The 15,293-nt window shown below is 31.0% G+C and overlaps 1 protein-coding gene across 1 annotated transcript; it reads right to left on the reverse strand.

The window, feature by feature from the left end:
* Positions 1-3,127: 3,127 nt before the first annotated feature.
* Positions 3,128-8,956, reverse strand: LOC112030795 (transcription factor ORG2). The gene is made up of 3 exons (XM_024063460.2): positions 8,711-8,956; positions 4,308-4,664; positions 3,128-3,256 (listed from the first exon to the last, which is right to left on the reverse strand). The coding sequence occupies exons 1-3, from the start codon at positions 8,954-8,956 to the stop codon at positions 3,128-3,130; spliced, it is 732 nt and encodes a 243-aa protein (XP_023919228.2).
* Between the last annotated feature and the right edge of the window lie 6,337 nt (positions 8,957-15,293).

Genomic DNA, 15,293 nt, shown 5'->3' on the forward strand with positions numbered 1-15,293 from the left:
TTGCAGATGTCGGCATTTTTTGTAGTCTGTCATGGTCCCGAGTCTCCGACTATTTCGCATTAGGAATTGAGGATATTGTTTGTTTGTTTGGACCGCTTAAAACATATTGTTTAACTTAATATATTAGTCAAGTAATTATTTAAGTTAATTATTTAGATCTAGCTTAAATAATGATTAATCATATCATGCAAAGCAGCGGAAAGTAAATAACACCACGATTTGATAACTCAAAAAAACTAATAAAACAAACCGTCTTAAAGTAAAAATCTGAGGAAGATTTGACCTAACTATTCTCAAGGTAAAGTAAATCTACTATAAGATAATCGAAATTTTTACAATCAAATTTAATCTTAAATCTATTAATATTGCTACCTCTAGCAGTAACTTACTGACACGACCACGTGCAAACTCCGAATCCATGATCTCCTTCTCTTCTTGGACTCACTGCAATACAAGCACCCATGCTTGTGATTTGAGATTCCACTCAAAGGTTTCAGATCACCTTTAGTTATTGATCTTTGTAGCAGCAACTAAGTTCTACCAATGCTTGATTGTAGATCTTGCTCTGATAGACACCTGTGTAGTTAGAAGGTACAACACCTCTCAGATCTCACAATGAGTAAAATACAAGTCTTCCAAAAATCTTCAAAACGTAGCTAGGGTTTCCCTTTTATATGTGAACAAGTTGGATTGAAACCTTAAACGTTTTGCGGGCTTGGGCTTTGTTTTAAAATCCTACAAAATCTTATTTCTGCGATTCTTGATTGGTTGAATCTAATTTTCGATCGATCGAGCTTGGCAAATTCTGACTCTTCTTTTCTGCAGTTAGCTCAAACTTGAATCTTAAAATGTACATCTTTGAGCAATGCCTAACACATAGATTAGATATGTTTTGTTCTCAGTTTGCTAACACATATAAAATAGAATTCTAAACATTTAATCCTAAATTTTTGGAACCTAACAATCTCCTCTTTTGGCAATTGGTGACAAAAACATACATACAAAATGAATTGCTTAAATCAAACACCAGCCCAATTACAAAGTGTTGTCTTAATACAATTTTATTACAATTACTAACTATTAGTTGCTAGTATAAACAATAGTTGTTGAAAGAATTAACCTGTAAATTCATTAAACACTGAAAACAAATCATAAACGCATGTGTGGAAAAAAAAATTGTCCAACTCATGGGTTTAACCTAACCCAACCCCATTCATGTGGGTTGTGTTAAGTTGGATTTTTTTTAACCTATCATGGTGGGTTAGGTTGAAAAATTCCCTGAACTTGACCTAACTTGACTCATGCACATTCCTAATGTAGATAGTTGTGGTGATTTTTTAGTTGAAGTAGAAATTTAAAATACGAAAGACTTTTGTTATGTATTATAATACTCCAAATTTTGTTGTTGGGGAGTTTCTCACCCCGGACTATTTTGAACCTAATTTATGCTTATTTATAATAATTAAATACATTCCAAGAAGAAAGAAAATAAATAATTCCTCCCTCTGTGCACAGTGCCCTGATCAGTCACCGCAAGGCACAAACTACAAAATTACAAATGGACAAGATCGTGTAAGGGTGACGATTCTCCATTGAAAATTTGAAAAGGCTGCTGTGAGGAGAGAATCTCCCATTTCTTAGGTCATCTTCTTGGTTGTGGCTGCTGGAGTTTAATATTTAGCCATTCTCAACAGTAAACATTCAAGAAAAACAACCTTAAATTAGAAGAGAAGATTTAGGTATAGTATTTAGATATTGTTTCGTCAGTTTTTCTCTTAAAATTTTGACATGTGGCTTATTTCTTATGAGATGGAAGTATATTATCTAATTAAATAGTTACGTGATTGAATTTTAGAGAGGAATCTAAAATATAGTACCTAACATACTGTGTGTTAGTTTTGTCTTAAACTAAATCATTTAATACCTAGTGTCCGTTTGTGAACAGTTTATTTAGCTGAAATTGAATACCTTTTGCTAAAAGTACCGTAAATAAAAGTAAAAATTAGCTGAATAGTATAGTGGGACTTATAAATAGTACTAAAAAGTGCAATAAAACCTATAAACGATATCAAATAAGTTGAAATTTTCAGCTTGTTCCAAACGGACACTTGATTATCTCCAGGGGTCGCGTTAATTACTGACTTCAAAAAAAATATATATATATATATATATATATATAATTTTTTTTTTGTTATTTTAATACATAAATTTTTTCTTAAAAATATTTTTGCTCACCCTAACTTAAATCTTATTCACCCTTATTATAAGTATTTCTAACTCTAAAATAAGAGTAAATGTTTGTGAATTGTAAGTGTCGCTCTTTATTATAAATTTTTTGTTATGTGTGTATAAGTGCATCTAATATTGATTTTGTGCATTACTTTTTTTTTTTTATAATGTCATTTGTGTGAATAATGACATGTATATGGATGTTTGTGTGTAAAATATAAATATAATATAACTTTATATAATTTGATAATTAGGAAATAGAGACGATTTGTTACATGAGTGTGTATAGTTATCATATTATAATAACTTTTTGTCATAAAGTTAGAAAAATTCAAGAAAAAAATTGCAAAGTTAATGATTATTCAAGTATTTGATTGGTTAAGTAAACACGTAGTGAATTATTTTATATATAAATTAGTGTGATTGTGTGCGTCAATAATTAATGTAGAGCCAATGAGTTGAGTTTAGTCATTTAATTTAAATATTTTTATAAAAAAAATAACAAATATATAATATTAACTGCATAAAAATAAAAATTTAGACAAACTTAACAAAATAAAATGGTCATAGCTGTCCATATTGGCAATAAATACTCATAATGAACTATTGTGTAACAATTCAAAACTTAAAAACTTGTAGAATAAAATTATAAAATTATTTATTTATTTATTTATTGTTTATAATTTAATACATTCAAATTTTCTTCTTATTAATTTAAATTTCTTAATGATTCCCTAAACAAAATTTTAGAATCGCCAAGGGTTATCTCACCTCCGTCAAAATATTCAAAACCATAGATATATCAATAACAAATTCCTTACAAACCCGCAGCTTAAATTCTGCAAAAGTAAAGTGGATATTCAAACCGTACTAGAACATTAGATAGGACTGGTCACTGTCAACTCATGAATGCGTTTACAACGGAGCCATGATGATTTTCGTGCTTGAACCCTTTCCCCATTTCATAAAATGATAGGAGCTTCTCACTCAAAGCCACCGCGCGCTCCAAAGCATGACTCCTTTCTGCCTGTAGAATATATCCACAATGGACCAAGTAAATTTTGTATTCCAATTAATTATACGGTAGGCCTAAAAAAAATTATACTGTAATAGATAGATGTCCAAGTTCTAAATTATACGGTAGAAACTAACAGTATATGCTCAAGAAGTTTCTACCAGTAACAGAGTATCCTCAAGAGTTTCTGCCCTAATGCTACCATAATGTTCTTAAAATCTTGGCTATCCAAGTATTCATTGATAAATGAGTGACTTAGATTTCACTATGTCATCAATTACTTAATTCAAATATATAGTAAAATAAATTTACTTAATTGATGTATATATAGTTAATAGTTTTGTAACTCAATCCCATTTGCCTAGTTTCCTAAAGGAGAAGAATCAGGGTTTGAATCCCCTTCTCCCACTTCTTGACAATTGAATTATTTAAAAAAATATATATATTTTTCAAAACATTTATGATTAATTATTTAAATAATGATGATTTGATAAAATTAAAGAAAAATTACATTTTACCATTTTAAACTATACCTCCAATTACACTTTGCATCCTAAATCATGATCCTTGTTATACTTTGCAACTCGGTGCCAAGTTGCTAAATTGGATGAAAATCAAAAGTTTATGGTGTAAAGCGTAATCGGGATATAGTTTAGGATGATAAAGTGTAATTCTACTTTGTTTTTAAGGAATTGCATGAGAAGAGGGGCAATTTGAATAATTTCACTTGGCACATACTTTTCCATCCAAGTTAATAATAAATTTGACATTGGGTGCAAAGTGTAATAAAATATCATAATTTAAAGTACAAAATGTTATCGAAGGTATAGTTCAGGATGATAAAATGTAATTTTCCCAAATTTAAACCATTTACTTACCAATAAATAAATTAAATCAATTTTACCGTAAATTTATCCTAAAAATTCCAAAATAGGTGAATGTATGGTTCTGTTGACAACTGTTATGTACATATTATCCGTTTATTTTAAAGACAACAAAACCAACAAACAAATAACATAATATTTCATCCAAAACAAAAAAAACCAAATAACATAATACATACCTGGAGGTGTAAATTATGAAAAACCCTTCCTCCAAAGCACTCAAAGGTAGAAACATTTAATACTAGAAACCCATCCTTCTCCAAATTAAGCAAGATATTTGCTAGTGGACATTTATGAACCTTATATGTAGATATCTGAATCATAACTTCTCTATCGTTAAGCCAGTTTGCAGAAACAACGGATAAAGAGCTCCGACCTACAATTTGTCTCTGATTTTCTTGATGAATTTGTTCACCTTGCCTAGAAATCCTTGATATAAGCTCTTCCTTCTTTTGCATCAGTACCTCCACTTCTTGTTCTAGTTTTGGTATGTATTTAAGCATGCGCGAAATTGTAGTCGGAACACTTAATTTTTCCTATAACAAAAACAACAATGTTGTGAACAACACAAATGAAATGGATTCTAAAGGTAAGGGTAGTGATGGAAAATGCATCACAAATGTCTATGAGGGCCTAATAGAATGTTCTTCCCACTGCTATTTAAATTTCTTGTGAGTTCTAGTTAGCTCAATAGACAATAGGTAAAGTCTCTGATGGTTGAATAAGAGATTTAAAATTCAATCCCTGCTTACAGCAAAAACCGATTGGTGTCTTGGTTTAATGACAAAGAGCTATCATTAAAAGCAAATGTCATAGGTTGAAACTTTCTAAAAATTATATATTTAAATTTCTTAAGCCAACCAAACATCAATGGTAGTATATAGTTACCTATGAGAGCAAGAAAGACTATATATATTATTGCTTAGAAAAGTATATGCATAAGGATTCAAATGAAAGCTTAGTGATAAACACAATTTATGGTGTTTTATGCATATTTGTGGTTTAAATCCTACCTCTCGTTTCCTATGATTGATTTTACTCTTAATTACACTTTAGACCTATATGATGATTTTCAATTAGCCCAACTTGTAAATTATTTTGTTGTCAATTAAAATGCTTGGGTTCGAATTTGACCTATACGAAATCCTGCAGTATATTATCTCTCTCTCTCTCTCTCTCTCTCTCTCTCTCTCTATATATATATATATATATATATATTAATAGCCAAAACTTAGAGAAAATTCAATTAGATTTTAATTGGATTATCAATTTTGCACCACGTTTCCTATTTAATTTTTAATTTAGTGCAAAGTAAATTATTAAGTGTAAAAATGAAGAGTCCAAATTCAATTAGATTCTAAATTGGATTTTAATTAGAGTCCAATTTTTTGTCACGTGTCCATTTAAGCTTTTAATTTTGGTGACAAGCTAATTATTGGGTGCAAAAACTGAAAAGTCTAAAACCTACACACACACACATGTGTGTGCAGTGTATAAAGAAACCATTACAGATTTTAGAAATGTATGGTTTTCAAAAAAAAAATGTAAATTATGACCATGTATAATTTGAACCTCTTCTAAAAAAAGAAAAAAAAAAGTATAATTGTGATTATTTATAATTGCACCTGTGCATGTGCACGAGGCTACACAGTAGTTATATAAAGTAAACAAGCTTGTTCCACCTTTTCATGAGAGAAAATGGGCCATATTGGCAGGGGCAATGTCATCTTTAGTCCAGGGGCTCAAATTAACCCCCCGAGCTAGCCAAAATATTTTATATATATATATATATAATTTTTATTTTTTGTTTTTTGTTTTGTTTAGAGCCCCTAAAATAAAATTTTGAACACTTTGACCCTAATTTTTTTTAAGCTCAACTAATATAAGCTTGAATATAATTCGCTTAACAATATATTCTTGCAAATAAAGTTATAACAAATTTGAGAAATGCCTATATCTACAATATTTCACAACACTTTCACAAGAAATTATAAGTGACAGGTTGTTAGTAACCGTTACTATTGAGCAAAAAGGTAATTTCTTAGTGGCGGTTTCAAATTAAAATCGGTAACAATTTACCCCCTAGGATTTATTATGAAAATGTTATTGACATAGCACTTCTTAATTAATTTATACTTTTATCCAAATATGTGAGTGGAGTGGTTGAATTTGAATGTGTTTTTAGTTTGTTATTTCTTAAGTGGGGACTAGATATGAGCTAGCCAAAATATTATATATATATATATATATATATATATATAATTTTTATTTTTTGTTTTTTGTTTTGTTTAGAGCCCCTAAAATAAAATTTTGAACACTTTGACCCTAATTTTTTTTAAGCTCAACTAATATAAGCTTGAATATAATTCTCTTAACAATATATTCTTGCAAATAAAGTTATAACAAATTTGAGAAATGCCTATATCTACAACATTTCACAACACTTTTACAAGAAATCATAAGTGACAGGTTGTTAGTAACCGTTACTATTGAGCAAAAAGGTAATTTCTTAGTGGCGGTTTCAAATTAAAATCGGTAACAATTTACCCCCTAGGATTTATTATGAAAATGTTATTGACATAGCACTTCTTAATTAATTTATACTTTTATCCGAATATGTGAGTGGAGTGGTTGAATTTGAATGTGTTTTTAGTTTGTTATTTCTTAAGTGGGGACTAGAGGCATGGGTCATTCAGTCAGTGGGTAGCAAATGTTAACATTAAAAGACAATTAAACAATTAGATGGAGGGTGATTCTTAAAAAAATTAGACCAGGGGCGTGGGATAGGAGAGTGATTTTGTGAAGACAAAAGCAAATGTTAACACAACAAAAATTTTCTTATTACAACTACAAGCACCAATAGTTATCAAAGTGAAGTTGAATTGTTAAATAAAATAATTGTAATAGAATATAAACATAAACTAATAAATGAAAGTATTCTAAGCAATAATAATTAAAATTCACTGAACAAAAATAATTAATATATTTATTATATTTAGAAACAATAGATGAGTTCCTCGATTTAATCTTAACTCTAATAATTTGTATGTTCACTGTATTAAGAAACAATATTTCTTATGAAATTTATCTTTTATTCTCTTACTAGTATTATGAACAAATTTGTAATAAGAAAACTATATAGATTGCAAGATTTATCTCCTACCCCAAGATAGATCTTCTTACTAATCATCCTAGAAAAAAAAAAATTCCTAGATCAATCACTGCATATTGGCAAGATTGAAAGTGAAAAAGTTACTTGCCTAGCAAATAATCGGATAGGAGCCATATCACATTAAATAATTTCCCGGACAATAATAGCAGGGCAGAATTAGAAACACTTCTAGTGGCTGCTACTAAGTGCTATACTTTCTTCAATTAGTTTCCTAGGAAACTCTAACGAAGATCAATAGAAACTTGAAAAGATAGAATGAATGAATGAATGAATTTTAATCAGTACCGCTTGATCAGCCGAGGGAAGTAGTGAACGAAGAGTGGAGTACAAAGCATTCATCTTCTTGCGACGATCACGCTCGCTAGCATTGTGGTAAATCCTTTTAGCCATCTTGGGGTCACTGCCAATAAGTGACAGGTTGTTAGTAACCGTTACTATTGAGCAAAAAGGTAATTTCTTAGTGGCGGTTTCAAATTAAAATCGGTAACAATTTACCCCCTAGGATTTATTATGAAAATGTTATTGACATAGCACTTCTTAATTAATTTATACTTTTATCCAAATATGTGAGTGGAGTGGTTGAATTTGAATGTGTTTTTAGTTTGTTATTTCTTAAGTGGGGACTAGATGCATGGGTCATTTAGTCAGTGGGTAGCAAATGTTAACATTAAAAGACAATTAAACAATTAGATGGAGGGTGATTCTTAAAAAAATTAGACCAAGGGCGTGGGATAGGAGAGTGATTTTGTGAAAACAAAAGCAAATGTTAACACAACAAAAATTTTCTTATTACAGCTACAAGCACCAATAGTTATCAAAGTGAAATTGAATTGTTAAATAAAATAATTGTAATAGAATATAAACATAAACTAATAAATGAAAGTATTCTAAGCAATAATAATTAAAATTCACTGAACAAAAATAATTAATATATTTATTATATTTAGAAACAATAGATGAGTTCCCTGATTTAATCTTAACTCTAATAATTTGTATGTTCACTGTATTAAGAAACAATATTTCTTATGAACTTATAGTTTATCTTTTATTCTCTTACTAGTATTATGAACAAATTTGTAATAAGAAAACTATATAGATTGCAAGATTTATCTCCTACCCCAAGATACATCTTCTTACTAATCATCCTAGAAAAAAAAAATTCCTAGATCAGTCACTGCATATTGGCAAGATTGAAAGTGAAAAAGTTACTTGCCTAGCAGATAATCGGATAGGAGCCATATCACATTAAATAATTTCCCGGACAATAATAGCAGGGCAGAATTAGAAACACTTCTAGTGGCTGCTACTAAGTGCTATACTTTCTTCAATTAGTTTCCTAGGAAACTCTAACGAAGATCAATAGAAACTTGAAAAGATAGAATGAATGAATGAATGAATTTTAATCAGTACCGCTTGATCAGCCGAGGGAAGTAGTGAACGAAGAGTGGAGTACAAAGCATTCATCTTCTTGCGACGATCACGCTCGCTAGCATTGTGGTAAATCCTTTTAGCCATCTTGGGGTCACTGCCAATTGGCATAGATTGCGTGCAAAGATTGAGCTCGACTTTTGGCTGATATGGAGACTGGTCATCATGAGCAAGTGAATCTGAAGCTTCAGTCTCTCTATGGACGTAGTTGTTATCTGTATGGCTCATGGGATTCTCTAAGAAAGGTGTAAAGGAAGTTGATTGCTTATTAGTCTGACGCAGTTGGGGACTGGTGATCTTCCAAGAACTTGAGATGATCATGAAGTGTATATATACATTACAAACTACATATACATACCTATACTTTTTCTGAAAATGAAAAATGCTGAATCGCAATAGTAAGTCACTCTTCACTTTAACGAATTAACCCGGCCCGTGTTAGATGGTCCCGCAATCATTGATATTAGTGCATCCCATATGATTCAATGCGCGTGACCACTCCACTTCAAAATTGTCCAGATTGTCCAGCCTTATGTTTAAATAAAGACAAAATTAAAGGACAATTTAGTAAAAATGCAACAATGCGCGTGACCACTCCACTTCAAAATTGTCCAGATTGTCCAGCCTTATGTTTAAATAGAGACAAAATTAAAGAACAATTTAGTAAAAATGTAACTCTAACTCCTACTAAAATATTACCTAAAAAATAAGATCATTCTACTATTAATTTTCAAATTAATTTATTCACTTATAAATTAAATTTTTAAATAATGTATATATAATAATTAAATACACTTTTTTTTTCTACAAAATAGGACAACTAAAAAACTCAGCATGACAGCATGCTATATACTCGTTTGTTATAGCCGACTGTTAAGGGAATCCTAAATTACAAAGTTTATTATCGGCCCAGCAGGAAAATGACATTTTTAGCGGTGTCTGTACGAGGTTTACGCATGTGGGCCTCACTTTGTCGTGTTTAAAAAAGGCAAAGACTTTGGGTTCGAAAAATTCAAAAAAAAAAAAATTCAAAAAAAAAATTTCAAAAAATTCAAAAAAAAAAACCAAAAAACAAATAGTTTGAGACCGTACTACGTAACTATATTTTAATATATATTAATAGCAATAATTTTCAATATCATTTACTGTACTAAATCATAAAAATTATGTGTCACGTGATACTTTTATTTTTTTTTTATCTTAAAAAAAAACAGTATCACCTGGTTACATCAAATGGATGCTCTCTCTTTCTATTGTTATGAATATATTAAAAATTATTAATATGATTTACTTTAAAATTAAAATTCCATTCTTAAAGTTTTAAGAAGTTTAAGAATACTACTTTAATTAAAACTTCATCACAATTTAAAAAAAAAAATTAAAACAAGCTTCATTAATTATTTTAATAGTCTATATTATAGGTTTGGTTTTGATAAAAACTCAATCTTCCACAATGTGGTTTCGCGGCATAACTTAATTAAAGTGATTTTTTGTGCATGTTAAGAATACATTAAAATTAGCAACATAATTTTCTCAAAAGGTTATCTTAAAATTTTTATTTTTATTTTTTAAAATCTCCAATTACATATTTTTACCAAAATTTTCAAAAAAAACTAAAATTAGTTTAAATTTTTATTTGAAATTATTTAATAATACATTATATTTTATTATTTTGATATAAACTCATCAATACACAATGTACTTTCACCACAAAAATTAAAGTAAATTTTATTATTCAATTTCAACTATATTATTAAGATATATTTTCAATTTTTTTTAAATAATCATTTAAGAACATAATATAGTATTATAAAATACATTATTTGGAAGGAAAAAAATAAAATAAAATCATGATCAGCCAATCTGGTGGATATCAATTTGCTTATCAGTATTCAGTATCAGCTTGATTGGTGAATAGGCCCGACATTGGTTATCATCAATGAGTTCCATTTAAAATTAATTATGGTACGAATATGATATAAGGTAATTACATAGCATGTGGCCTTTTTGAATAACAAATATACCTCGGACAAATGTAATAGCCATGCTTGTTATGAAATCAGAAACTGGAGAGAGAAAGAGATCCGTCGTGTAGTACATATGAGTCTTATTTTAAGTTACAATATAACTTTAAAAAAAAAGAAAAAAAAAGAAGAACACAGTTACTATATGACTTTTGGTCAAAAAAAAAAAAAAAAAAAAAAAAAAAATTAGTTTAAATTTTTATTTGAAATTATTTAATAATACATTATATTTTATAATTTTGATATAAAGTCATCAATACACAATGTACTTTCACCACAAAAATTAAAGTAAATTTTATTATTCAATTTCAACTATATTATTAAGATATATTTTCAATTTTTTTTAAATAATCATTTAAGAACATAATATAGTATTATAAAATACATTATTTGGAAGGAAAAAAATAAAATAAAATCATGATCAGCCAATCTGGTGGATATCAAATTGCTTATCAGTATTCAGTATCAGCTTGATTGGTGAATAGGCCCGACATTGGTTATCATCAATGAGTTCCATTTAAAATTAATTATGGTACGAATATGATATAAGGTAATTACATAGCATGTGGCCTTTTTGAATAACAAATATACCTCGGACAAATGTAATAGCCATGCTTGTTATGAAATCAGAAACTGGAGAGAGAGAGATCCGTCGTGTAGTACATATGAGTCTTATTTTAAGTTACAATATAACTTTAAAAAAAAAAGAAAAAAAGAAAAAGAAGAAGACAGTTACTATATGACTTTTGGTCAAAAAAACAAAAAGAAAAAAGAAAAAAAAAAAAAAAAAAGAGAGAGAGAGAGAATAGGAGCACAATTTTAGCCACAACTTGCTGACATGCCAAGTTACGAGTGATGGAATTGTGGACTCACCACTTTTACTGCACACTCACAACTTGTCATGTGAGCAAGTTGTAGTAAAAGTTGTAACAAAAGTTGTGTTCGTAACATTTTTCGAATCTAGCAAAATTAATTATGGTGTTAGATGAGATTGAGTGTCATTTACAACTTTTGTACAAATAAAAATTCAACGATTTATCGATAGAGCAAGACTTAAGTATAGTACTTAGGTGCTGATCTATAAATTCCCCTTTTAAGATTCTGCCATATAAATTTTTTTTTATAAGATAAAAATATATTTTTTAGATAAGTATCTATGTGGCAAAAACTGAAAAAATAAACTTAAGAAACTACACTTAAAATACTGTACTTAAATTTTATTCTTATAGATAACCAGTCTTGAAAATCAAACATTAAAAAAAAAAAAAAAAATTATGCATTTTTTTTTTCCTGTGTGGGTGCACGCGTGCGTGTGTCAGAATAATCATGTTTATACAAGTTACGTGTAATAACGTCTCTCTNAAAAAAAAAAAAAAAAAAAAAAAAGAGAGAGAGAGAGAATAGGAGCACAATTTTAGCTACAACTTGCTGACATGCCAAGTTATGAGTGGTGGAATTGTGGACTCACCACTTTTACTCCACACTCACAACTTGTCATGTGAGCAAGTTATAGTAAAAGTTATAACAAAAGTTGTGTTCGTAACATTTTTCGAATCTGCAAAATTAATTATGGTGTTAGATGAGATTGAGTGTCATTTACAACTTTTGTACAAATAAAAATTCAACGATTTACCGGTAGAGCAAGACTTAAGGATAGTACTTAGGTGCTGATCCATAAATTCCATTTTTAAGATTCTGTCATATAAATTTTTTTTTATAAGATAAAAATATATTTTTTAGATAAGTATCTATGTGGCAAAAACTGAAAAAATAAACTTAAAAAACTACACTTAAAATACTGTACTTAAATTTTATTCTTATTGATAACCAATCTTGAAAATCAAACATTAAAAAAAAAAAAAAAAAAGTATGCATTTTTTTATTCCTGTGTGGGTGCACGCGTGCGTGTGTCAGAATAATCATGTTTATACAAGTTACATGTAATAACGTCTCTCTAGATAGATGAGTTTATTCATTAAATTTTATTTTTTAGCATTAACCGTTAAGGCATGCATGAGGCTTGCATCATAGGAATCATTAAATAAATGCCCCAAGAACCATGCTAGCGTGACACATAAGGGACACCCTTGCTCTAGTTTTTGGATCCATCGGTTTTTGCACAAACAAGACTATTGGATTGTATTATATTAAGGATAGTGTTAACTGGTACAGTAAGCTATCTGTTAAAAAAATAATTTTATGTCAAATAATTTTATTTTATGTCAGTTTTTTTAATAAATTTCATAAAATGTAGACCCAGATCCCTATCATTAATTCAACATAGTCAAACCAACAACTAAAGTAAATTTTATTATTCCACAAAGTAAATTTTTTTATTGGTATGAATATAAACGACACAGGATCCGTATTATTTATTCAACTTAGTCAAACCACTTTAAACTGAATCCTGCTGAAGCATGCTTAAGCTTAAAATGATTGAGTGATACTTTAGCTCAGCGAAGCCCCGTGTCAATCAACTAAAACATGAAAGCAAAGAATATACTGCTAATTAAGAATCTCACCTACAATTATAATTGTTATCCAGCCCACAATTATTATAACCGGAATCATGATATATCAATCAAGATAATAATCACCCCCTAATTACCAGAGAATTATCAATTTTCTTTCCAAAAAAGAGAACAGGAATTAATTTATGCATCTGCGACTGCGATTGTCACCACGTACTCCTGTGTATTTTTTACCTTCTTTTTTTGTATGTATCCACATCAAGTGGCTCATCATTAATTCTCTCCTTTCAAATTTAAATTTGATAGGGATATTTTTGAAAAGGAAATTGACGTATAGACAGAAGACTAAGAGAGCTGATGAAACCTACGGGGGCGTTGGCTTCACAAAAACTGGCAAAAGCTCCAGGACAATGACAATGGGAGTGATGCACCCTTAAGAACCGACGGAGCTTTCAAAGGATGAATCCACCATAAAAACTGATGGACACGTCTCCCACACGAACCGACGAGAGATCCTCGAGCAACAAATGACCATGGGCTGACGAAGTGGAAAAGTCGATAGGTCCTACGTGGCCTTGCTTGGTCCTCATGAATACTTATATATGGAAACATCTTACGTATCACGCACAAAAACTCTACTACTCATCCATATCTCTCTCGTATGGAAAGACACCCTAAAATCTCAAAAACCTTAATACCAGATTTCCTTACAAGAAAAAATCCCTGCTCTTAAGGGATCTCAATTCACTACTCACCACTATATAAGCCCTAGACCTCCTTTTTTCTGAAGTACGAAGGAAATCCCTAGCTCTCTCACTATAGAGTTCTTAAAGATTTCTTATTCACTAATTTAGCATTCGGAGAGTTTTTGGCCGATACCATACTGGTGTCTTCTGTTTGGTCCTTTCATTCTTGTTTCACAAGTACTCATTGGCGTGATTCAGAGCCTACAACTCACTGACTATTTCAGCACATCATCAATTGGCGCCGTCTGTTGGGAAACAAGTGATAAGCTATATCGTCATTTCAAAAACTAAGAGTTGTATGGTCCTAACATGGTTGATGGCCATTACCAACCAAGAGACTGGGAAACTACCCAACGCATTGGAAAGGCAAGTGCAAACCCTCGTAACGGCGGTTGAACGGCACACTCAATAGAACCACGAGTTGGAACGACAGTTGAAGTAGTTGAATGATCAGGAGCCAAATGATCAGAATAACGAACAAGACAGGGATGAACGCAACGACGATCGTCCCTCGACAAACGTTCACCAAGAAAGGGACGACTAAGAGGAAAGCAATGTTGTCAGTAGACAGGACCAGCAGGATACTTGTCATCCCTCCGAGCTGGAAGTTAGCGCGTTGCGCATGGCGTAAGAGATATAGATGATGAAAGAGAAGATGGATATGATGATGAGTGCCCTGAAGGGTCTAGTGTCTACTAGCTTGGACAAACTAGTCCATCGTATTGATTCCCCCTTCACTGCACTGATCACGTCCTTCCTCCTTCTAGCCAAGTTCAGAAAACCATAAGTGGAAGCATACGACGAGTCAAAGGGCCCCCACGACCACCTGGAGTTGTTCAAAACCCTTATGCACCTATAGGGGGTTCCAGATGAAATTATGTGTAGGGAATTCCCCACTAGACTTAAAGGACCAACGCGGGTATGGTTTAGCAAGCTGACTCCCAACATGGCGTCCACCTTTAAGGAGTTAAGTGGGCATTTCGTCACTCACTTTAATGGGGGGTAGAGGTATGAAAGATCCTCAGCAAGTCTACTGAACATTAAACAGCGGGAAGATGAGAGCCTAAGGTCGTACATAACCTGTTTTAACAAGGAGACCTCTTAATTGACGAAGTCGACATGCTGTACAAGAACGACCCAAAGACAATGGCCGATATGCTATAAAAGGCCACGAAATACATGAATGTCGAAGATCGTTACTAGCGAGCCCCCCTGGGGGGGGGCAGACCGAAGAAGAAGGAAAGGCAGGATGACCCTCGCCTAGAAAAAGGAAGAAAGTCGGTTCGAATGAGCGACTCAAGGGATGATAGGAGATCAAGACCTC

The sequence above is a fragment of the Quercus suber genome, unplaced genomic scaffold (genome assembly GCF_002906115.3).
Source record: "Quercus suber isolate HL8 unplaced genomic scaffold, Cork oak 2.0 scaffold_188, whole genome shotgun sequence".
In the NCBI taxonomy this organism is placed as follows: domain Eukaryota; kingdom Viridiplantae; phylum Streptophyta; class Magnoliopsida; order Fagales; family Fagaceae; genus Quercus; species Quercus suber.

What these genes read in the sequence shown, in the direction of transcription:
- LOC112030795 (XM_024063460.2), bottom strand. Translation starts at nt 8,956, where the DNA reads ATGAGCCATACAGATAACAACTACGTCCATAGAGAGACTGAAGCTTCA. An exon ending in TTCCCTCGGCTGATCAAGCG is followed by an intron (nt 4,665 to 8,710) that starts GTACTGATTAAA and finishes TTTTTGTTATAG; the next exon opens with GAAAAATTAAGTGTTCCGAC. An exon ending in TTCATAATTTACACCTCCAG is followed by an intron (nt 3,257 to 4,307) that starts GTATGTATTATG and finishes TATATTCTACAG; the next exon opens with GCAGAAAGGAGTCATGCTTT.